The 25,175-nt window shown below is 48.5% G+C and overlaps 1 protein-coding gene across 1 annotated transcript; it reads right to left on the reverse strand.

Annotated features, from left to right (window-relative positions):
• Nucleotides 1-482: 482 nt before the first annotated feature.
• Nucleotides 483-25,125, reverse strand: LOC120957268 (homeobox protein Hmx). Its single transcript, XM_040379378.2, has 4 exons — nucleotides 22,919-25,125; nucleotides 3,625-3,740; nucleotides 1,658-2,039; nucleotides 483-1,551 (listed from the first exon to the last, which is right to left on the reverse strand). The coding sequence occupies exons 1-4, from the start codon at nucleotides 23,902-23,904 to the stop codon at nucleotides 1,239-1,241; spliced, it is 1,797 nt and encodes a 598-aa protein (XP_040235312.2). The 5' UTR covers nucleotides 23,905-25,125; the 3' UTR covers nucleotides 483-1,238.
• Nucleotides 25,126-25,175: the final 50 nt, after the last annotated feature.

The following is a 25,175-nucleotide window of genomic DNA, read 5'->3' on the forward strand; positions in this document are numbered from 1 at the left end:
CTTTGAATGTGAGCTAGGTTATGTACACTGTAGGTGTATCTTTCGCCTGTGCACTCAAGCTCCACCAATTAGGTTTGCGTTTGCAGCACCCGCAAATTTAGTGAAGGGATTCCACGACCACAAAACCCGTCGCGTTCGTTCGCTTACTGCAGCTTCACACACACACACAAACAGCAGTATACTGTTGCGCTCATCCTGCTCGTCTGAACATGTGTGCGGGAAGTGTCAATAACATTAACGCAGCAGCAGACACTATCAACGCCGCCTCTTGCTTCGACTACAGAGCTCTGCAACACGCCCGTTCACAACAAAAAAAAGCTCACACTAAACCGTTGCGTCCTCGCAAGTTTCGCATTTGCCGTTCCCAGGTATTTGTGCGGAAAAATCTATCCAGTTATTGTTCACCAGGAACAAGCCCGTCGGCCATTGACACGGCCACGGTTCGATAACGGGAGCATCAAACGGGACGAATTTCGGATGAAGCAAACTAGCTCAACCAGAGGAAGCACCCAGCACATGGCCGCAAGCAACAGTGGAATTAATTTTTTTGTAGAATGAAAGGTCCAATTTGTTTTAGCAGATGTTAGGTTTTTGCTTTAATTTTGCTTGTTTGCTTGTTTTTATTTGTGAATAGCAATGTACTGTTTTGTTGTTTTTGTTTGTTTTAATACGGTTGTTGGCCGACGGGCGCCCGGGCACTGCGCGCATACATTTGCATACTATTTACACACGGAAGTTGCGTTCGAACACTACTGAAGAGGATAATAGGCGTGCGTGCGACATCTTTAATCTTTGCTCTTCCTACCCCCACCCCCTCCCGCTAGTCACTTCTTCTCACTTCTTCAAAAAAGCTTATTTAATTTACTACTTTAGGTCGTTATATATATATATCATTTTCTAGGTTCTAGGTTCTTGTTTTCCTCCCGCTCTCCCCAACCCTAAATTTGCTGTTCAAGAGACCGGGTACGAGGTACGCCTGCATTCTTCCACAAATCCCTCACGAAGACTCGCGCTGACTACACGAAACCCGTTGGTTGGATATTGGTTTGCCTGATCTGTTTATGTCTCTGTCTGTATCTCTATGTGTGTTTGTATCTGTGTGTGTGTGTGTGTGTTGCTTGCAAGGAAGTCCGAAGGTGCGGCCCTAGTGGCTAGGCGCTCTGGTGGAAGACTGCTGAAGACTTCCCGTAGCGCCCCAACTAGCCGAGCTGTCCAACGTCGGCTCCCGGCAGCCTCCATTACACCAGCGAGGAGAGGGGTGGTCGGGGCGGCGAACCGGCACGGCCAGCCGAGGTCGTGTAGTACAGCTGCTGGGAGTGTGGATGTGGCGGTGGCGGCACGAACCCACCGGTGGCCCCCTCGTGGTACAGTACCGGGACGCGAACGAGCCGCTGGGCGGCGTGCGCCATGTTCGCCATGTTAGCCGCCTCCAGCTCGGCCGCCAGCTGGCGCTTCCACTTGTTCCGCCGGTTCTGGAACCAGATCTTGACCTGCGTCTCGGTCAGCCGCAGCGATGCCGCCAGTCCGGCCCGTTCCGACGAGCTAAGGTAGCTGCAAAGAGGATGGGCGTTTGGTGGAAACGTACCAAGTTCCGATTAGTGATGACCTCCCAACAGCATCCTCCAGAGGGAACAGACCAGCCCCGGGCGGTACCTACCGTTTCAGATCGAACGTCGACTCGAGCTGGAAGACCTGGGCGCGGGAAAACACCGTTCGCGTTTTCTTCTTGCGCTTCGCCTGCATTGCACTGCCGTTGGAGTTGGGCGAGGCCGAATCGGACGGCCGGTCGCTCTCGTCATCCTCCTCGATGATCTCCTGCCCGTCGTCGTCCGACTCGCAGTCGTCGCCGGGGCCGAGACCGCCTGGGCCGCCCGGACCGACCCCGGTCCCGGGGCCGCCCATGCCGCCCGGGCCGCCCGGACCACACCCGCTTGCCCGGCCGCCCAGAAAGGCGGGATGGGGCGACGGGGACTTGGACTGCTGGGATGGGGGCGGCGTAAGCGACGGTGACTGGTTTTCCATCGCGTTCGTCGAGTTGTCTGGAGGAGAGCGAAGGAGAGAACAGAATGGAATGGGGTTGTAGAATTAAACGAGTTCTGAATGTTTTTTTTTCCCTGAAATTCCAAAGTCATCAGCGACATTCCAAAGTCATCTGTTGAGACTTAGTGACACCTCACCAGCTTGTTGGAGGAATGGAATAAGGCAGAATTAACAAACAAAAAAAGACTCCCCTGCGACATTCCAACAGTGTACCTAAGCGTACCTGAGAGTAGTCATCATCTCTGGCACATCCAGACAGTGTCCAAGCTCTTCGAATGCCCTGAACCTACCCAGGGAGCGCATACCGTGAGCAGCTCCAATTTCCTAGCGGTCCCCAACCCCAGCACAGTGCAGATACGTCCGACAGACGACAAAGTTGCCGCAGTGCAAAACTTACGCTCTACCTGTCATATGTGTATTAGGTTAAACTAGCGTTAACCTAACCTGCGCCGGTAGTACTTTAGTTTCGCCAAGGCCCTTTGTTGCTTCAGGTTTCACCGCTGCTTTACTGAGGACCATACACACACACACGAGACAAAAAAAGACATCCCCATATGAGTGTGTGTGTGTGTGTGTACTTACCTTCCATTACCCTTTAATTTACCGCTAACTGCCCTCTACCGGCCCCGACGCGCCTCAAACAAAAACAACCGAAATGTGGCTTCACGGCTTCATTTCACCTGAGGCACCACTTCCGGACATTACTCGAGCCAAGAAGAAGAAGAAGAAGAAGAGTAGGAGCACAAAATAACACCAACACTAAAAACGATGCACGGAACGCAAGGTCGCTACAAACCCACGGTGGTGGAGTCACCGTGGAAGCCATAGTCATGGCGTCCTACTCCACGTGTTCACCTACTGCCAAGGTCCTGCAAAAGGTTTTGTCGCTCTATTTTTTTTTTGTTATTTTGTTTTCGGGAGAGATTTAACACTTTGCAACAGCTCTCCAAGGGGTCGAAAACTATGCGAGAAGCCATACGTGGAGGCGTGGACCCAGCCAGTCCCGAACCAGGTCAGGGTGGTGGTGGTGGCGGCGGCTTGTGTGCCTCTTAAGCCTCTTAAAAACTGTTCTGCTCAATAGTTTTGCAAATAGTTCACCTCTCTCTCTCTATCTCCCTCTGCTTAGCAACAACACCTTACTCTGCCCAAGTGTGTGTGTGTGTGTGTGAACACTCAACGATGCGAGTCGGTGCGATGTGAGCATTCTGATACTATTTCTACCGTGCCCACACTTCTAGGCGCTGCTGCTGCCGCTGTCAGCCTTGCCGTTAGGCCGTGAAGCTCAGCTAAATTGATTGTACCGCCCCGACGGAAACAGTGGAGACTGTCGGAACACCGTCGGAGGAAACGGCACAGGACGCAACGGAGAAGATATTGCATATGTTTTGCTTTCATTCTTTTTTTTTTTTTTAAAGGAGGCCCTGAGGATAGTGTGACCCTTGCGCGAGCTTCTGTCGCCTCGCATCGCCTACCCGGGAAAACTTACAACAAAACGGTTGGCAAAACGGTACGAAAAGCCCCTTTTATGCCCTGGTTGTAGGTTTGTTTTGTTTGACTAGCAAATAAAACCCCGCCAGTACTTACCGTTGGTGGGGCTGTGGAAAGGCATCCGATGGGACGTCGGTGGCCAGGGCCAGCCGGGCGGGCAGAGGGCCGCATACCGATTAGCAATCGCGCTCCACTGTGACATGAATCCCAACCTGTGAATAAAAAAGGGGCATAGCAAGAGAGGGAGAAAAAGAGAGAGAGAGAGAAAAAGAAAGGGTTATGAATGGAAACCTTCTTCGCTGAGGAAATCTGATTGTTGATTGGAAATTGGAAATTGGAAAGATTGCTCGGATGTCCCCTAGACAATCCTTGGTGATGCTGCTGCTGCTGCTGCTGCTGCTACTTGACACACTGGGCCCGGGTATTGATAATTGAGGTTAGCAGGGAAGGGCAGGGATGCTGTTTGCCTGTTTGCCATTTTCCCGATACATCTCGGTACACTTTTGTTGAGCCAATTGCTCCAGGGGGCTCTCGACTTCAATTATGCCTTCAGCTCGGCCAGGACGACCCGAGAATGTCGAGAGCAAGCGGCATTTACGTCCCGTGTATGTGTTTGTGAACGTCCTATCGTGTTCGACGGATGGCTGTTGTGAATGGGTGAGCGCCCCATGTACATGGCATTTGTACATAGATGAATCTGCTGCCCTGCCGCAGTGTGTAGCGCACATTGACTCCGGGAGGATACAAAACGATCCAGACCAACAACAAATCGAAAACATGGGCAAGAAGAAAACACACACACACACACACACACACACACACACACAGAGCGGATGATGTTGCACATCATCGACCGCCATCAAAAACGAGAGCATACCCCTTTTTCTCTCCCCTGACAGGACGTCAGGATACCCCGAAGGGGTTCGGGAACTTGTTGACGTGTGATTATCCTTGGCTTACGCTCCCGGCCGTACCTCCTCCCCCTGCGCCAGTCCCCGTTGCCAACCAAGGGGCATTCCGTTGAGTTCGCTACTTCTGCTTCTTCGCTATTCCACACTCTGTGCACGCTCAGTGTTGCAGCGCGGCCCCCTGCAGGATCACAGCACACGCAACGCCGTGTTGGCTTACAGGCTTACGGCTCCGGTTGCTATGCCAATCATGTTTGTGTGCGTGTGTGTGTGTGTAATGGGAGAAATACAGTTTGCCCAAGAACATGGCCACGGGCAGGAATGAAGATAAATGGTTACGGTTTGGCCCGACCGACAGCACCTTCCGACAACACGACAACACATCCATTCTCATCAACCATCGACGGAGGGCCGGACGGACAGGGAGGGAGGGGAGTAAGGGGGGGGGGGCAGGTGGAAACATGGCAGGCAGGCCTGTAACAAAGCTCACACTCAATGTCGAGCAACGGTTTGTCCAATAAATTATGCGATTGTAATGAGAAGATCCTTTAGCAAAGTCCATTTGAATAAAGTACTAACCCCTTGTAGCTGTTGCTGTTTGTTGAGCCTTGTTAGGGCATGTTATTCTTCGCTATAGTTTGCTGTCTATTGCCACTTTGCCACGCACCAACGGGGAGGGTACTTATTTTGCCGCAAAGCATCGAGACTCAATTGAGGGGTATCGTCCATATTAATGGGCGCCGTGCAAAGTCGCATTTCGCAAACATTTGTAAAGCGTGAATTGACACACAAGAGGAAAGAGGGAGGGGGGGGGGGGAGGAAGGTAGGCGTGTTGGCCACTATTCATAAAACACAAACTTTCAATGAATCGTGAATCTGGTTGTTTTGGATTGCCAGCATGCAAAACATTTCCTCTCTGCCCCCAAAAAGCAGCAAAAGCGACGCTCAAAACGACGCTCAAAACGACGCCATCTTTATTCTCGCGAGCGATCGAGCGATTATGGCGGTGCTGGGGGTGTGGGGCGTCCAGCAACAAAGTGAAACACATTTGTTAAAATATCGTCGATTTACGCGCGATAGGTTTGCTTGTTTTGTGCAGAAAAAAACACACACACATTTACATACCCACAGACCCAACACAAAGAGTACGAATTTTTACCACTTCACACTCCATTTTGTGGATCGAATTTTAGTGGATTTTTTTTTGTTGGTGTGTGTGTTTTTGGATAGAGCCTAATCGATGTGAATCGAGCTGCGTCCACTTATGGGAAGCAAAAGAGAAAGAGAGAGAGAGAAAGAGAGAGAAGAAATACTTATATCGGAAGGCCAAACACTCGGTACGACACGAGTTTAGTGCAACACAACAATGGCGCCATGTTGGTTTTTTTGTTGTTGTTGTTGCTCCCCTTCATTCCAATTGCTGCTACTATTTCACTCACTCCTTCCTCCCCCGTCTAGCTAGCTCTAAATAGCTGCCCCAAGCGCTATCATTACTATTGAGTGCCCGTTTTGTGGCTCCCGCATGGCCGCGCCCGCCCGTCTATCCGGGGGGATCGAATGCTTGGATTGAAAAATAAAAACTTTCAATTCACCGCCGCAGCAAAAACTGCTCCCTTGAGAAGGCAGGGGGGGGGGGGGGAAGCAGCAGAAAAAGAGCAAACCGAAATGGATGATGCTTTCTCTCTCTCTCTCTCTCTATCTATCTCTTTCGCTCTCGAATTTGGAACGTTCATTTATCGATCTCGCATCGGGGGCTTGGGTTTGGGCTTCTTTTATCCAGCTCGTTGTGCTCCCTAGTTGTTCCGGTAGTGCAATAACAGCAGCAACAGAAGCAACAACAACAACAAAAAGCTAATCACCGGTCGACAGTCTGTAGCGGCAGCTTGGCAATTTGCTGTTTGCGGGGTTTTTGTGTGGTTTTTCTTGCGGCACTGTTGCTGCTCTTTTATTGCTGTCCGTCTCGCGTACATCGGCAGTGGCTTATCTAGCGGGGCCATTCGGCTCGATAGTGATGGCATACTTTATTTGCCATTGTAATGCCGTGCTTAATTGACTATTAAGAAATGGTATCTACCGGGACGCTCCGGCACTGTGGTCATGTGTGCTGTACCTCGGGGGCTGGTTTACTGTTGATGAGAAACTCTTTTATTGCCACGGATTGGCCGATGTGAAATGTTGCTACATTCGCCGAATTGCATCCACCTTCTCGATGCTCTATTCTTGCTTCCTGGGTTTGGGCTAGCTGGAAGCTACCCGACGGGAGCTTGGCTGCAACCATTATCTGGCAGGATCATTAGGAATCCCAAAAACTTTCGGGGAAATCCCGAAGAACCACCGACACATCCAGCACCGCCACACCGGTGCGCTGCGACTATTGAGACTATTAACGCTAATCGCATTAACAATTAGCGCTGCATTGATGCGTACCTCGCACCTCGTGCGCAACAATTCCTGGTGCCGCATTAATTCCGCCGGACCGTTGCCGATGCTTACATGGGGTGTGGCAAAAGGCGCGTAAGCGCGTGGAATTTTCGTTTTTCGGAGGTGGCAGCGCAATCTCCCGGTAGCGCGCATTAATACTGCAAAACAGGCCGGGATTAACCATCCGGCCACACCGATAGTAGTAAGCTCGCATGAAGGTAAAACAACACACAAGCGTACAATGTTGGGAGCACCAGACGCGTCAAGCCCAGTGTCTCGCCCGGTGTCGCTTTGCTCGGGCCTTGTATTGATTGTGAAACCCAACAACTGATACCGCCCGCCAAGTGCCCTAGCTTGGGTGCCCCGTCGGTAACGCTAAAATGAGGTTAGAAGAGCCCTACTTGTCTGTACGTGTATGTGTGTGTGTGTGTGTGCAGTTGTGTCGTTATTTTTTTTTTGTAGTGTGGAATTAAAAAAGAAACTAAAAACACAAAAAAAGGTCAACCGAAACAACTTGCAGTGTGCGCGCGCGGGAGGCTTTAGCCGCTTTGTTGCGCCTTTCTGGAGCGAGCCCTGCTAATGTAGCGTGTCCGATGCCCCCCCCCCCCCCCCCCCCAAGGCTGCTCCGGATTACCACACACACACACGCACACGGTGGACATTCGAGTGTACATCCACATCCAGCTCGCAACCATAATCGAGACGTTTTGCTAATGCCCCGCAGGGTTCAAGTGTTGACGCAAGTCGCCTGTCAAAGTTCAGCTCGCTCACTTGAGGTGCTACGTCTGGAACTCTTGGTGGCGGGGGACCTAAGTGAGCGTTGTGGGCACGGTGGTACCTCCGGATGGTAGCAGGACGGTGCTGTTAATTGTTTCGTTGCTGCCTGGTTTTGCCTGCTTGCTGGCCACCGCTGTTTCGGTGTTGTAGTCTAGCATTACTAATTTTCCTTCTGCCGGGAGAGTTTCCAGTAGTTTTTGCCGGATCTTGTAGCGCACTCGAAGCAGTATAATTTCGTTAATCCTCGACCCATTATTAAGCACATTTCATCATTTGTTCCGTTTTCGGTACAGTTGGGCGCAGGCGAGCCGTGCCGGCTCTGTACAGACCCGAGGGGCCCCCTTGCACGCGTCATCATAAATCATGCATGCACTCATTAGCCACCACACACACACACACACACATCGCTGGCTGCCCATCACCGTCACCGCAAAAACCGACGCAAGGATTAATAAATTAAAAAGGCGCCAAAAAGCGGTAGACTGAGGAACTGTGGGCGTCCGTGTGCGCACGGAACGAAACCGCAAACGAGACAGCCCTCCGTCACCACCTCCCTCACACACACACACACACACACACATGCGCCCCTAAACGGTCAGCCGTAACGTAACGATTTAATGATGTTGTCCAGATAGCTCCATAAAACAGTGGTTACATCGCAATTGACTATTTCCGCTTCGTACCGTACTCGTGTTTGCTTTGTGGGTGTGTTTATATGTATGTGTGTGTGTGTGTGTGTAAAAGAGGGAGAACGGAAACCCATCCCTTAAAACACGTCGCTACTACTACTGCTCCATAGGCGGGGAGCCGTGTGCCGTGAGAAACCACTAAAACCTCGGCAAAACCCTCCCGACTCCTGAGTGGCCCGGATGTATCGTGGCTTTCTGGTGGTGATGGTGGTGGGTATACGCTTGACATGCACGGAAGCACGCGCAACCCTCCGCCAGCCAGGCCTGGTGATAATTTATTGAATTAGGCTCGGTAAAAGTGCGTGTAAGTGTACCATTAATGGCGTTTAAATGGAAGACGTTGTCGTTTAATTGACTTCGAGTGCTAGAGGACCGGTTCCACCCCTAGTCTCTCGCGTGTCTCTGTAAGTGTGTGTGTATGTGTGGGGAATGGGATACATACCGTCGGCGCCATTTTATTCGGCACATCTGTGCATGTAGATGTAGATTAGGTGCAGATGTACGCGAGCGTGAACTGGGCGAAGAAGCGAATGTTTGAAGATTTGTGTTGGGATCTTCAGGAGTTGGACATACATATATATTATAATTTAGCAGACACAACAAAAAGCCAATGCTACATATATTACTTAGGGAGTATTACACGTTTTGGAGCATTCACGGATAGCAGTTATCTATTTTCTGGGAGATATTTACATCTAGTATAAATCTGACGAGGACAGATGTTCGTTTACTTCATCTAAAACTTCACAAGACCCATGAAATGATTTGAGAGCTTTTACTAGCAAATCTTCTACAACTAAAGCTGAATTGTTCAGCGTTCAGGAGTGCTTCATTTTTTCTGAAACTATTGTGTGAACTGCGCGTTCTGTAAGATATTTCCTAGTTCATACCGCTTGGCCATTTCGCTACCCGAATCGAGACTCAGCCGAATAATATTGCTGCAACAAAACGACCGTTGCTTACCGTTTGGTTTGCTCATGGTGACTAATTCCATTTTTGGAGATGCATGTAGGTACTCTACGTACCATAGAGTGGGCAGAAACATTTACGGATTCATGACAATATATGATAGAAGACTTTTGTTTTTAAGAGCTTCAAGAACTTACGTTTCTCCAAAAGATTATTTTGTGAGCAGTACTCTTTTTTATATATGTTTTCTATTTTCAAAGAAGCTGCAAAAACCCTGTTGCAAGAGAATCTGTTGTGAGCATCAAAGATATCTGTGAAACATTGCATCTTCAGTAGTCTTTAGACACGGCTAGCTTTATGGAGAGTCAGCGCAGTCGGAAGTCATCAACATCAGAGATATTTCTGCGCGGTCTGCAGGACATCACACCGATGCTGTGTTAATAATAACAATCCAGTTAGAAATCTTATGAGCCACTGAAAGCCAATCCCACAAGTGGTACAGGCAAGCCTTGACCGACAACGGATGTTGAGCCAAAGAAGAAGAAGTTAGAAATTGGCAACAAATATCTCCACAAAAGGTGACGATAAGAGAGAGAGAGGTGACGATTACAACATTCCAACTGCAACTCCGCTAATGTCCTTCAACCAAAGCAAACAAAACCTCGGGTGCGTGTTTCACAATTGTGCGAGCCGTGTAAAACATAACTCTCGCCAGCAGCAGCTAGTACAATTGGGCGGCAACGACAACAACAAAAACAACCGCCGGTAAATGTGAATTGCACCTCCATTCACGCGGAAAAACCAATGTGTCACAATAGCCGTCGGGAGACCGGTCGCCGTAATCGGTCGCAGTGTGTGCTGTGTTTTTTGTACAGTAGCAGCAGCAGCAAGGAACAGCACAAAAACGCCTCCTTTTAATCGTGCCTGCTCGCGGGAACTCGCTGAAACCGAGGTGGAAATAAATTATCGGTCGAACCCACCAGGACCCGGGAGGTGAGTGATATGGCGGGCCAGCACAGGAGCACGGCGAAAACCCGCCGGCACACTGGTTGGCACCGCGTGAATCGTGCTATGCTTTGACAGTAATTTGAATCGGTTTCGATTCGCAACATTATTACAGCCGACGGGCGCAAATGGTGGACATAGTGTGTGTGTGTAAGTAACACATCATGTTCTATCAGAAGGATCGCGATGGTTGTGGGCCCTGCATACCCCGGCACAATCGGTTAAAATCGGTCGCCGACGGATGCACTGCTTTTTAAAAACGCTAATTGTCGTCGATTACGGTGTGCGCGAAACAAAAACAAAAAGAGAGGGGATCTCCCGTTAGGAGACAGATGACATGTCATTCAACGAGCAACACACACACACACAGAGGCAAACGAGTATTCATGGACGCGAGTCGTGCCAGACTGGCCCCGGAAGCTGGCAGGCAATCGCACTAAGCCCATCATCTCATTGCGAACACAACACATTTGAAACAGCCTTTCAATCGATCTCTCCCTCTATCTCTCGCTCTCTCTCTCTCTCTCTCTATCTCGCTCGCTTGTTATCAGCTCCCACACCTCGACAATGTTCGGCGGGCGGCATTGTACCGATGTAAACCTGTGTCGGAGCCCCCTTGCAAAGTCAGCTTGCCGCACAGACAAGACCGCCTTTGTCCGCCCGGCATTGTCGATCGATCGGCTCCATTGTGTAGCTGCTGGCTGTACCGGCCTGACCCCGGCCTGACTTCGCCCAGAAGTGGTTGCTTGCACTGGAGTCGTCACTGACCGAGCAGACGCAGGCTACGCAGTACGGCACATGGCTGACTCAGTTTGAATGCTGCAAGACCCGCACCTCGCACACCCCGTCCTACACCCAGCCTGATTCACTGACTGTGTGTGTGTGTGTGTGTTTGTGTTTGTATGATGAGTTTGTCATCATATAGGTCTGACATCGATTAATCGCTGCTGCAGGGGGTCCACCACTACATCCCAGCAACTCCCTGCACAGCCTCGGATGCACAAATGGAATCGCGGTAATTGTGCCCGATGAATAGACCTGCATGTGTGTATGTATGTGTGTGTGTGTGTTTGTGTGTTGCAGCCAGAGAGCAATCAGAGCAATCATGTAAGTGTGCACCGGCAGATGCAGATTGACATTGTACTACGACTAATTGCGCAACACAAGAGCGCCTCCAGCCCCCGTTGTGTACGAGTATGTCGACTGACAGAGAGAGATAGAGCGTGTGGGTGAAGGAGAAACAAGGCACAACAGTGTCTTTGACACTGGATCGACCGAGACATCGGCAAACGTACGGTGCAAAGGCATTGATCCCGCACGATGAATACTGGGAAACGCATCATCATCATCATCATCATAATGTCGACACCTTCACAGGAGTGCAGTCGGAAAATGAACTATTCGATACACACACACACACACTATGCCGTTTTGAGTGTTGTACCAGGGAAAGAAAATCAATCACCTGCTCCAAGTGTGGTGGTAGTTGTAAATAAAAAATAAATAAAAAAAAAACCTTCCATTGCATACTTTACTGCGCTTTACGCCACAGTTGCTGGGCGTGCCGCGCGTGTTGCCTACCATTCGGGCGGACGGGGACGAGCACACGCATTTGTGTGATTGGATCGGCGTTTGCGTGGCGCACTGCAGGTGCACACACACACACGCGCGCGCGTGGACACACTGGGTAGATGGCAATCCGACAGGCCTTTTCTTTTCTTCCTACCCCTCTTCCTCCACCACCCGCTATCCTATTCCCCCCCCCCCGCCCCCTGTGATCCGTTTCATTCGTCCACATCTGCTCGGGGTTCTTTTTTTTTCATTGACGCTAACAGTCGTAAGTGCTCACTTAATTTTTGCTGGATTTCAATCATTCTTTTCTCAATTTACCCTGCCCTGCCCGCTCCCTCGCTCGATTGCGATTTTCATTTAGCTTCCCTCCCTGCTCGTCCTCCTCCTTCGCCGAGACTGCAGATTGCAATTGAATGAGATCACTTGCGGGTATTCCTATAGGGAGCGGCTTTTGTGTGTCGCCCCCCCCCCTGTCCCGGGCTCGATTTGCAAGCCGAAATCCTCCTTTTTAGTTTTACTCTCTCTCTCTCTTTCTCTCTCACACACCCAAACACACTCTATTGAAAACAGCAGCAGCATCAGTTTTTTTATCGTTCCAGGCTTCGGCTGCGGCCGGGTGTCATAATCTTGCGTGTCTTTTCAATTTCCTTTAAAGACCGAAAATAACATAACCATTAGGCGCAATCCCAGCGACTTCGCTCGCTCACTCCCTCCCGCTCTATCTCTCGCGCTCTCTCTCTCTATACCTCACCGTTGCTTTTTTTCAATTATGTTGATTGATCTTCTTTTTTAAGATTTAGGCCTCCGGGATTCATTGTGTGTATGTATACTTGCGTGTTGTAAAGCCCACCTTCGCCTTCCGTCTCTCCTCCACCTGCAGCATACCCTCATTGTGTGGTTACTTTCGAAGGGAGTGCAGAGAGAGGAGAGAGAGAGACCTGAAAAGTGAACACAGCTTTGACAGCTTTTACGATACACAAAGTCACACACACACACACACACACACACACACACACACACACACACAAACCTGGATGTGCAGTTGGGACCAGGCAGCAAGTAGCGCAGCCCGCGAGCGAAATTATGCTCGCCAAAAACGCGAAACAGCGCCCGCAACATTTCCGGGCGGAGGAATGGGCTGGTCTTGCTGTTTGTTTCCCCCTCGGGTCGCTCTGGGCGGGGAGGGGGGTGTGGGGGGGATAGCACATTTTCCGCCCCGGCAGACCGTTCCAGCTGGGTGTAAAATCCGCCCGCCGCCGCACCGCCGACAGTGGTCGCGCGCGCGTTTGTTGTTAACTTATCGCTTGTTTCATTCGCCAATTTGCCGCGCGCACACGGCAACGGGCAACGGGTTGCGCGAGCCCTTTTGTTCTCTGCCTGCCACCCGTGGGCTAAAAACCGCTTGGAAAAATCATCATTTCACATTTCCGCCAAGCGTCCCAGGCTTTTTCCCCTTGGTGCGCTTCTCACGACTCATTTGACCGGTTGAAGAAATTAAAAGCGGGCTGTAAAGATGTGCTGCTGCTGCTCATTTCTGTTCCTGCTCGGTGCAACAGAATGGCTTTGTTTTGTGGTCGGTTTGTCTTCCATTTTTTTTTTTGTGTTGCTGCTGTTCTTTCCGTTGTTTTGCTGTGCGGTTTGCCGTTTGTTGTTGCTAGCTTCCCTGCTACCGAAACCGACCGTACACGACAATTAGTGTAAATATAAATTAACCGTCATCATGATTAACGTTCAATTGACATTTTGTACCTTTGAATGGGGGGGGGGGGGGGAAACAGAGGCGCGCAGGGTGTACGATGAAGCCACAAATTATGCCTATTAATAGCAAACGTATCCATTACAGTGTACACTTAATTGGTTTTTTTATGCATTTTCTGCGAAGGTTTGTTTCACATTTTTGCTACCTTTTTTTTAACCACAAATCGGCTCAATCCCTGGAGCAGAGAGATAGTTCACTAATTAAACTTGCATGCAGAGCTTTTTTTTGTCATAAAGCGCAAACGCATAATTAACAACTAGTTTGTGTGTTGGTGAAGGAGTAATGAGACTTAAATGAACTACGCCCACAGCTATGCAACTCGCAGTGCAAAATGAGATTAATTGGAAAGATTTAAGGATTTTTAAATGTGGGCAAGAGTTCACCGTTTAGCAAAACCATTCACGGTAAACTGCAACGATGGTTGCACCGCAATCATTTCCTTCAATTGTGTAGCGCCTAAATGTATGGCAACATCAGCTCAATTAGCTTGCAGAGAGTTGAGTGTACTTCTGGTGAACAGTGCAATACTTTATTATCTTAATGAGCAAAATACAGGGTTTTCCAAGTCACTTTCCAACGTGCACATCATTATTCACCGTCTCCAAGATGTTTTTCAACAGCCGTCAATTGGTGTACTTGCATCATAATAAACTTCTAATTCTTACACATGATTTTCAACATATCATAAAAAAAAACTATTAAACTCAATTGAGCTTCAGCGATGTTGAAAATATTGTGGAAGAACTAAAAAAAATATTATGATGCAACATTTGACGACTGTTGAAAAACATCTTGCAAGCAATGAAAAATGTTGTAGACATTGGAAATTGACTCGAAAACCCCTGTAATGTGAGCATTTTAACATATTGCAACAGTTATTTTGAACTTTGAATGAAACACTTAAAATACTTTTTTTAAATACACTGTACCGACTTTACACAGCCTTCAAAATAGGCACAGCATCATCACCAAGCCGATAAAAAGGGGCTCGTGTTGCAGCTGCACGTACAGCGTATCACAGTCGACCAAACAACTGTCCACGTGCTTAAAAATAAAGCTAAAATCGTTGTTGTTTTAGTAAAAAAACCACCAAACTCCATACATTTTTCATTTGATATGTATCAAAACAAAACAAACTGTACCACATGCGGTAGACAATTGTGTTTTTTTCCCCAATCGGATATTGTACTAACCATGTGGACAGTAGTTTGTTAGAATCCTAAAAGCCTATAATGGCTCTATCGCAGATCAAAATTATCCACACGGTTATCATACAATTAATTCACATTTCAAATTGTCGCCTGAATATATGCAATAGATAAGACAAAATTCGCCCAATTGTATGGCTGTCATTTTTAAAGCACAAATAATTCCTGATGCAAATTAAGATAGAGAAAAAAGTCTCTCGAATAAGTATTCAGTATTATTTGATTGAAAAAATAAATAGGGTAAACCCACCTATAGTGGTGGTGGTAGTACCAATAGTGCTGATATTGCACTAAAATGCGTTCCCTACGATAATTTAGATGTAATTAAGTTAATTTTGTTAGTGTGAAATGCTCTCCGGTCTATTACAAAGGGTTTAAAAGTTAAATGGGACCATTCCGTTACTTATCGACCAACAAATTCATTATTTTGTGAAATGTGACGACATTTTTCCAAAATTCTTAGGATTTCATAACGAATCTCATATTTTTGTTAACGCTCTAAATGACCACAGTACAATGGATTGCTAGTTATGAAATGTTATTGATTTACTTAAATTCATTGCTTATTTACTATATTTTTGCATTTTTAAGTGTGTTTTACCATAGTGCCATTATATGTACACAAAACAGGCATGTTCCTATAATGGTTATAGTCATGCAATCAGTAAAAACAGGACATTTTAGTTTTTGTCCAGGGTATTTTCGACATTTCGTACTGTTTTCACTAAAATAATCAACAGGAATGAGTTTTCTGTAAATAATTTACCAAATCAAAGCCAAAATTCGCATATCTGCCTAAATGAAAAATCGACTTCGAGTAAAGCAAGGGTGTGGGTTGACAACAGGTGAATATTTTCATGAATCAAATTTGAACATTTTTTACTATCAAATTACACAAGAAATCAATATTATGGCAGTGATTCTTGCTATTCACAGTAAAACAGCTGTAAAACTAAGTTCCATTGATGTTATACACTGTTTTTGAGGAATCTCTGTTTACCACCACTATAGGAACTATAAGAATACCTCCATTATAAGTACAACGACGCAGTTACAAAAATAGATATTTTGTCGTAAATTTATTGCGTTTCGTGGTAAAACTGGTTGTGGTTTCAAAGATAAAACATATTCCAATTCCCATGTGTTAAAATATTCATAAATTTAACTTCCTGGCACTTTAAATCCAGTAAAACGCATCAATACCAGTACAAGCTGCACCACTTTTGGTACATTTACCCTACATATTTGCGATTTACATCATCACGCAATTTTCATCGCAACACATTTACGCATTCACGCAACGCTCCGACACAATTTCCATCTTATATCGATCAACGTACAAAATTCGCCAACCAATATGTGTTTTCCCTCGCTATTCCCTCTCTGTATCACTTCAATTTATTCCACCAACAATGTAAATATTGTAATTAATTTAAGTCTCGCCCAAATGTATGCAACACGCTCGGCAAAAGCAGCACCATCGCTAGCATATGCCTATTAACCGCGTACATCAAATTGCTTTCAAAAACAATAACACAATTATCCTTCCCCAGCTCACTCGCGCACAAGAGCTCTCGGCTCTTTGCAACAAATCTGTGCGGAACGGCTGCTGGGAAGCACCCGTTGTGCGAACATTCTACTGCCTCGCCACAGGAAGCTTAGACGTTTGCCCCCACGGTCGGTAACAGTAACAGTGGCAACAACAACAACAACAACAACACAACAAACTAACGAAATTAAACCACGACGCGCAAACAGCATCCGACACCGGTTGCGGAACGGGCCCGCCGGGCACGCCCGGAAGGCATTCTGCAGTGCGTACCGGGTGCGTCACCATCCAACGGGACGGAGGGGGGGGGCACGGCGTTAAACTGCGCTTGATATTCGATCGTAAAAAGGAGCGTAAATTGTTTAATCTGTTCGGCGCGGCCCAACCGCCTCGGGCCGTATATATCCGCCGCCAGACTGTCTTGCACGGTTGGGCAGCGCCGCTCGGGACCACATGTTTGCCGGGGCCGCGATGATGAAGGATTACTCAACCTTCCTCCCCTCAAATCCACCGTTTAATAAACCCGGCCGGCCCGCGGAAACCGCATCGGGTCCTAATGCGGTCCAGGGCTCCGGGTGCCATAATCCACGCTCGATAGCCACACTCATATTTACTTTGTTAATTAGTTTAAAATAACGCATTTCTTGCCCCTTCCTCCCTACCCCTGGTACGCGCTTCGGGAGGAAGGCAAACAGACGGAAAGGACTCCCTTTCCCGAACCACCACACAGCCAGCAAGAGCAGCACGATCGAGTCTGATGATACCGCCGCAGATAGGGCGCCCCCGAATGGTAGGCTATCCGCACCGCTCGTGCCGCACGGACGACACCTAATGAAATTTCATGATTAACAAACTGATAACGATCGGTGTGCCCGAGTGAGCGAACGCATAAACACTCGCCCCCTCCTCCCGGTGTAATTGCTTTCGAACCCTCCTCCGAACCCACAAGCAAAACGTACCAAAACAAAAAGCTCTAAAATATTCGAACCCTTGGGCTAGATCGAGCGCTGCCGATAAGCCCGGACGGACCCTGCCGCACGCGCATTCAACGTTCAACTGTCTGCCGGAATTTATTGGCTTTCTAAAGTAGCTTAGGTCCCCTGTCCGAACACACACACACTCACACACACACACACACACCGATCGGGGCTTGCTGTTTCTAGTCCCTCGCTGCCCTCAAAGCTCAATGCGAGATGTGTCGGGGCCGTTGGCCGGCTCATAATTCGCCCTGGCTTTTAATTAACAAATCGCCACCGAGCACAACGATGACGAGATAGTCCAACTGGGAAGGTAACTAACCCCACCATTAGCGTTCATCATCATCCCAATGCGCGTGGAGCGGGGTGCCGGAGCAGCACTAACTGTCAAACGGTTAGTAAACAAATAAACAAACTAACAAACATTGGCACTCCATTTGCCCGGTACGTGCCCCATTCGCGGCCGGCAGCGAACCGTAAACCGGTAGGGTAGGCAAGAACGAGCTACGCTTTTCCGGTTGTGTCGCGTGCCCCGTGCGTAACCGGTGGGAGGGGGGGGGGGGGAGGGTACACCAGCAAACAAAAACAAAAAAAAACGTTTGACCTCGCCTAAACACGAGCGGTCTAATTTTCGCAAATTATTCTGTAACTAATTTGTGAAATGGAACAATAATGAGCCTATCGCATGTCGGATAATCGTTCTCGCTCGCTCGACGTCCCGAGCAATGGGTGTATGGGGTAGTTGGGGGGGGGGGGGGGGAAGCAACGAGCGAAGATGGGATGAATTGATGCACGGCTGGGACGAGACGGGAACGAAAACAATAGAGAGCAACTAGCGTAATTGAACGGTTTGGTTCGGGGACCGTTTTTTTAGGGTTTTTTAGGTTGGGCAGTTTGAATCTGTCCGTGCACAGATGTGTGTAAAATTCGCGCTGCTGGTGTGTAAGTGGCACTGCGAAAAAAATTTCCCGTTTTTTCGTTATCTTAAATCAAAGAGGAAAATGTAAGTGATGAAGGGTTTCATACTAGCACCCGTGTATAAAAGGAAGATGTTTTTACTAAAGACTCTAAACGAGAGACTAATCCTCATGAAAATAACCGATGAAGAATGAAATATCAAATTAATTGAAGTAAAAGTAAGTATCATTCACCATAACAAAACAATCAGAACACGGAACTGTTTACAGTAACAAGAAATAAAATAGCAAAGCAAGAATAAGAATAAAATAATTTTTAGATTCATTACAATATGACAGGTAATAATTCTCCCTGTACAACCATGACCCAAATGCAGTGTATTATTATTGCAGGGTTTGCCGAGTCCATTTCCAATCACTACCACATTTTTGTCAAATGTCAATTGATGTATTTGCAGCACAATAATGTTTCAGCTCTTCTACACGTCTCAAGCTAGATTGAAGGGCCGATTATGTGAGTCAAACGGAAGAGTGTCAAACAAACCCATTACAACAAACCGAAATTTTAGGACTAATGTATAAACGACTTGAGTGTTAGAGAAAAGTGTCAAAAATGCTAATTTTTCATTATGGCCCGAAAAACTTAAAAAATCACTAAAAAATTGTATATTACCAATTTTGTGTGCGTTAGTCTAAGGTGGTTCTGTTTGACACTTTTCCGTTTGACTCTCATGATTGGCCCTTGAGTTTGACAGTTCTTTAAGATGTGTTGAAACAGCATGTGTAGGAAACGAAAATTTTATTCCGATTCCAATGTCAATGTGTGACGGCTGTTGAAAAACGCCTTGCAGGCGTTGAATAATGATGTGCTTATTGGAGAGTGATTTGGAAAATTTTGTATTAAATTTGGTTTATTCCTTTTTTTCACATTATTTGAGGTATAATGCCAATATATTTGCCAAGAGTCAGTTTACCTTTTTGCTTCAGACTTAAACATTTCAATACATTTGGAGGAGAATCTAGCCATAACCTAACGAAAAATTAATCATAAACTACTATTTTCGTAAAAAAAAAATCACGATTCACGATTCTAGTTAGTTATTTGTATGGAGTTTGACAGTTGGAGGCTGAAATCATGTAAACACTCCATACAAAACCACACAAAAAACTAGCCTGCAATTTTCAGTCTAGATTATTCTAGCCTCAAAGCTAGAATTAGAGTCGAGTACCTGCTCGAAAAATGGCAAAACAAGGTGGGGTTTACATTTATCCCAAGGTGCATTAAAGAGATCAGGTGTTGGAATCTGGAATCAAAGTGTATGTAGTCCAGGTGGTCTCATAGCATTTTTCTTATAACCAATTTTGAACGTCACTTTTTGACAGGATGGGTGAAAACTTTTGTTCAAACAAGCTTTCTGGAGGCTTGATAAATACTCAAAACACTCTTAAAATCTTCATTAAGAAACAGAAGTGATAAAAATCAACCTTATAAATTCATACACCTTGGGATAAGCCCACCTGTATATTATACTCACTTTGATAGCTGCTCGAGAACTGCTATACAATGCAAACAGCTGACAGGCTGAAATTTCAGCCTACGAACTTACAGCGGAAAGGGCCCCATTGTTGGGTTTCTTTTTCTTTGCTCCGTTTGGTCATATCATAAACAATTTCAGTTATAGGTTTGGTACCAGTTGCATCATATAATTCTTCGAGCCTCGTCTAGCGTGAAATCTCTAGCAGTGTACCGTGGTTAGTGCAATCGTGGCATATTTAGCTGTATCAACACTGTTTCACTTGCAAGCAGATTAAAAGTTATTTAGCACATTCAACAGAAGCATTTCTACAGGGTTGTCCAAGTCACTTTCATATGTAAACATTGTTTTTGACAGAGTGCAAGAAGTTATTCCACATCACTCTGATAGTTCATCTCTATCATAATATTTTATTGTAATCTCTTCCACATGATTTTCAACACTTCAACAATCTTTTGTCACCGTTTTTCCGCCAGAACTCACCACCCGTTGATGTGTTGAAATTCATGCTGATGAGATTAAAAACTATTGCGATAATAATGAAATATCAGAGTGATGTGGACAAACTTCTTCCACGCAGTGAAAAACAATGTGAAAGAAAGTGTCTTGAAAAACCCTGTAATAAAATTGACATGTTTGAGCAAGAAACAATCAACAAACCAATGAACGGTCTGAGTTTCCAAATGACACAAAAAAAGACGTCAAAGCGACTTTAAAATTATCAAAGATTTTAAGTCCGGAAATCTCCTACAAGCTAAGATTGTCGTTAACGATACCCATTTATACCCAGGGCAATGGCAACGTCAATCACGCCAAACACGCGTAAAACAATCAAGCTCCATTTCAATTGGCTTCCTCCCTACCCGGGCCCCACCGGCTCAAGCCCAAGGCAAAACAAGGTTCCATCCGAAAACAAACGCAAACAAAAAGAAATACGGCTCGCCGTAAATAATCCGGAATGAATCGCGCACCGAGTACGGCTGCAAGGGAAATATGATGCCTCGGCGTGCGTTCGCCGGAATCGTCTTAGACCCAGGCCAACCACACCCAACGCCACGAAATTAAGAATCCTTGGAAAGCGCTTAAAATCCGCTTTCGCTTCCCTCCCCAAACTCGGGGGCACCCACTTGTTTAACATTAGCTTGTTTATAGCGTCGCGTTTAACACTGCGTGCGTTGCCAGCGGTTACCACCGAAACCATCGAAAGTGAAGAAGCAACAACAAATACTGCTCCGCGACTCTGCGGGGGTGTCCAAAATTTTTACAAACAGAAAACAGGAAACAAATATCTCCCATTCCCCGTGATGTCAACGCCATCGCTCCTAAGTAGCTAGATGAGTGACTTAAAGACGGGGCGGCAAGATTCGTTTCTTTTTGGACGAGTTGCACAGTACACACGCCCTCGGGGCACGGGGAGAAAGCGCAAGCCAACGAAAAAAAACAAAAAGTGATACCTTTACGGTGGGGATGGAGGTCGGCTACCGTTATTCCCTCCCTGCTTCTGTTTGCATTACCATACTGAAGCATTTACCACCCGCCGCGGCAGGGCACTCAATCTTTGCGATCCGCTGCTTGTGTTTTGTTGTGAAGCGCTGTGGTTGCGGGGCACAAACCCGGGATCAGGTAGGCAGGCGTCCGTACATCTGTCACGCTGTCGAGCACACTTTCCCATCCCTGGTTGCCCGGCCAACCATTATGTGCGAATTATCACCAATTAGTCCAACCGAAAACTTACGCAATTTCGGTGCGGGGGGTTTCTTTTTTAGCGCCGTATACTAGCCGGCAAACAAAACCTTCTCCCGGGCTTCTGGGTCTCTAGGTCCTCGAGTGAACAATGCCATGAAAGAGAGAGAGAACAGGCGAGCGGATCATCCCAGGGGTTAGCCGTCCCATCTTTTCGGTACTTTGGGATGGCACGACGGGTGGTCGGGATTGGTTCTTCCTCACAGGGACAGGGACAGTGGATGAGGATTCACCGTCAGAGCTCGACCAAAGTCGATCCTCATCGCCTCTGCGCCTCATGTCGGAATGTGTGTGTGTGTGTGTTTTTAGGTTTAACACAACCTTCTGACATCAGTGGTTGCAGCAGTGTATAACACACAAAGCATAATCTTAATTGCTTCCTTCATGTCAGCTCAATCCCCATTTGCTCAACGGCTCTTTCTCCTCACAGAGCACAGATTTTCACGAGTTAGAACACATGCACACACACACATACAAGCTTGGTACTTGCTTTCAACATGATAAACAGAAGCACCACTGCGACTGCAGATCCTATCGCAAACCGACAAATCAGAACACGCTACAGGAAAGGGTAATGGGGTCCCAAGACAACGCCCGGCAGCAAACCGCCAACGCGACGCAAGCACCAACACTATCGACAGTGACAACGCGGGCAAGTAATTACTCGCTATCTTTCACACGAGACGCCACACCGGAAGGATCCAGAACGGTTGGGCGACACGGTTTGCTGCTGTGGTTCGGAGCGACCGTCACGACTGAAACACCCAGAGCGTCCCGTCTTATCGTTTGCGCTTTAGTACCTTGTCGAATGGGTACTCGAGTTGATTGGATTGGACGTACGGACGATTTCGTGGATGTCTTTAGGATGCACAATTGGATCTATATAACGCTACTGCAAGTCAAGCGATATCAGTAGAAGATCTTTCCAAGATATTTATCAACAATGCTTGTTGTTGTAATGTTGGAGTATTCCCCAGCTCAGCCGAGACACCCGATCTTGATACCTTGGAGCAATCAAATGTCCTATTTCTCACCAAAGCGAGCTATTAACAGAAGATCTTTCCAACATATCTCCTAAACATCTCTTGAGACTTCTCCAAACTTCGGTGGAACATTACCCAATCGCACAGGGACACAAATCTTGATATCTTGGAGCAGTCAAACGTCCTATTTCTGACCTCCAAAGCAAGATGTCTCCCACACATCTTTTTAGGCTTCTCCAAAATACTTTGGGACATTCCTCAGTCATACAGAGCCACGCATCTCGCCAATGGCAATACCTTGGAGCAATCATACAACCTATTTCTGACCTCCAAGCGAAGACATTTATATGGAATCTTTTTCACACATCTTTCCAAGCTATTGCGCAAGAGTACACAGCACATTGTAACGGCAGCAAAAGCACCCCCAATCAAACCTACCTTGACAGCATGGCGGCGTCCTGCGTGCTGGGCGTCCCGTTCGACCCGAGGCTGACCGTGCCGTTCGAGACGGACGCGGCGGCCGCTGCAGCCGCCGCTGCCGCGGACAGCGGCAGCGACGGTACGGGCGTGATCACGCCCAGGCCCTTCTTCGCCACCGGCTCGGTGCGGCTCAGTATGTTCGAGATGGAGAAGCTGGTGTAGCCCGGATTGGTCGCCGTTTTGCCGACCGTCGGCGACTGCTGCTGCTGCTGCTGCTGCTGTTGCGTTTGATGCGATAGTTGATTGATATGCGTGTGGGTATGGTGCGGCGGATGCTGATGAGCGGGATGCTGATGATGCTGCTGCTGCGCATGGTGATGTTGGTGCTGGTGTTGGCTTTCCGGCGGCGTTTTCGGCGGACTCAAGCGGGAGTCGGGACTGTGGTTGAAGCTGTTCGTGCTGGAGCTGTTGGTGCTGTTGATGGCGCTGCTGTTGCTGCTGGCCGCCGGGATGGCCGGCGGGATGGCCGCGGCCGGCGAGCCCACTACGTGGTAGGAACCGCAACCGTGCTGGCCGGCCGCCTGTGCCGCCGCAGCCTGGGCCGCCTGGTGGTGCAGGGCGGCGGCGGCCGCCGCAGCCGCCACCATAGCCGAATGATGCTGCAGCACTGCCCCGTGCCCACCGCCGTGCGGGCTCAGGTGGCTCTGGTGGTGCTGGTGGTGGTTGTGGTGGGGCTGCTGCTGCTGCTGCAGCGTTGGCGAGTGCGTCGCTTTTAATTGTTGCGGTAGTGGTGGTGGTAGTGATGGTGGTGGTTGTTGTTGAGATGGTGCGGAGTAGCCCGACTGGTTGTGGTGTTGAGTGTCGGGCGACGAGCGCTGCTCGTCGTCACTGCCCGGCTGCCCCGGCGGCGGGCTGTCGAGCGGCCGCGGGCTCGGCTCCGGGCTCGACACAACGTTCACGTCAATGTCCACCTCGGGCGAGGACATGTTCGCTTCCAGGTTCATCACTGGCACACACACGCACACTTCAACACGCGCGTGGCTCACTATCGGTTACGCTGTTGGAGTCTTGCAAGGCCTACGAGCAAATAAAAAAACACACACACGCGCGCGACGAACTCTCGTACACTTTGCAGCACGGCGCGTTACGCACGCTGCATAACTTTGGGGCGCAACGGGGAGACCAAAACTGTTCCTCTTGTCGGTGGGTCGTCTACACTCTGACTCAGAGTCGGCCCGCGTCAATCAGCGCGTCGAGCGCAATGCCAACCTTTCAGGCGCAGGACACCAGCGACCGACCGCACGCTACGCACACCACTGCTCGAACGCTGCGGCCGAACACCCCTGGCAAACACACACACACACGTCCGCTCATATGGAGCGCGCACCTACACGTATACACCTTGCCGCTTCGGCGCTCCTTCACACTGTGGCTCCCCTTTTTTTTAGCTTTTTCTTCGCTTCGGCTCCTCTCTCTCGTTCGCTCGCTCGCTCGGGTGCGCGTCTCCGGTGTGACAACAACCGCACTGCACGTCAGACTACCGACTTTCGCACCGTCGGTATGCGTCAGGAAGTTGAGGATTCACCCGGCTTCCGCACACGGTACGATGTTCTTGCACAAAACACATAAAAAAACATACACACACAAAAACCAGATGAAACGAAAATCACACACACACACACGAACAAAAGCAACAACAACAACAACTGCTGCGTGTGAGCCCAGCTGAACGAGCCCGAGACAGTAGGAAACGTGCTCCGAGTGCTCTACGGTTTGCTGTGCGAGCTCCGCGTGTCCGTTTGTGCTGTTGTGCCCGCGAGGCAGCTTTGTTTTTCTTTCGCCTAGCGGTGCGCGAATGAACGGCAAGGATTCGCCCAAAGCCCAACCAAGGGCACCCGCAACGGTGCGTTCGGGCGACCGTGCCCGAGTGCCGTTTCGCTCGTGCCGTTTCGCTCGCTCGCCAAGCCGGGGCCGTCCTTGCGCCGTTATCCTTGCGCTTCCGGTACAGGGGGCGGAGCTACGGGGCGCGTCCAATCAGGGCGCTCTGGACGGACGAGCGGCTGGCAGGACAGGCTCCGGCAAAGCGCAACCGCGTGCTGTACCGCTTCAGCCAAACCAAGGTGAGCTGTATTTACACTGCACTCTATCTCTCTCTACTTCGTTTGCCCTGCCCTGCGGAAAACACTTTACTGCGCCTTTGCTACGCGGCGTAAGGCGTAAAATTGTCCCCCCCCCCCCCTTGCCCAGTGGTGTGCAGGGGGTTGCAAGCGGACCG

The sequence above is a fragment of the Anopheles coluzzii genome, chromosome X (genome assembly GCF_943734685.1).
Source record: "Anopheles coluzzii chromosome X, AcolN3, whole genome shotgun sequence".
Taxonomy (NCBI): Eukaryota; Metazoa; Arthropoda; class Insecta; order Diptera; family Culicidae; genus Anopheles; species Anopheles coluzzii.

Coding starts and splice junctions, on each gene's coding strand:
- LOC120957268 (XM_040379378.2), bottom strand. CDS start 23,904: ATGAACCTGGAAGCGAACATGTCCTCGCCCGAGGTGGACATTGACGTG. Junction 3,741..22,918: donor GACGCCGCCATGCTGTCAAG/GTAGGTTTGATT, acceptor TTTTATTCACAG/GTTGGGATTCATGTCACAGT. Junction 1,552..1,657: donor TCGACGTTCGATCTGAAACG/GTAGGTACCGCC, acceptor TCCTCTTTGCAG/CTACCTTAGCTCGTCGGAAC.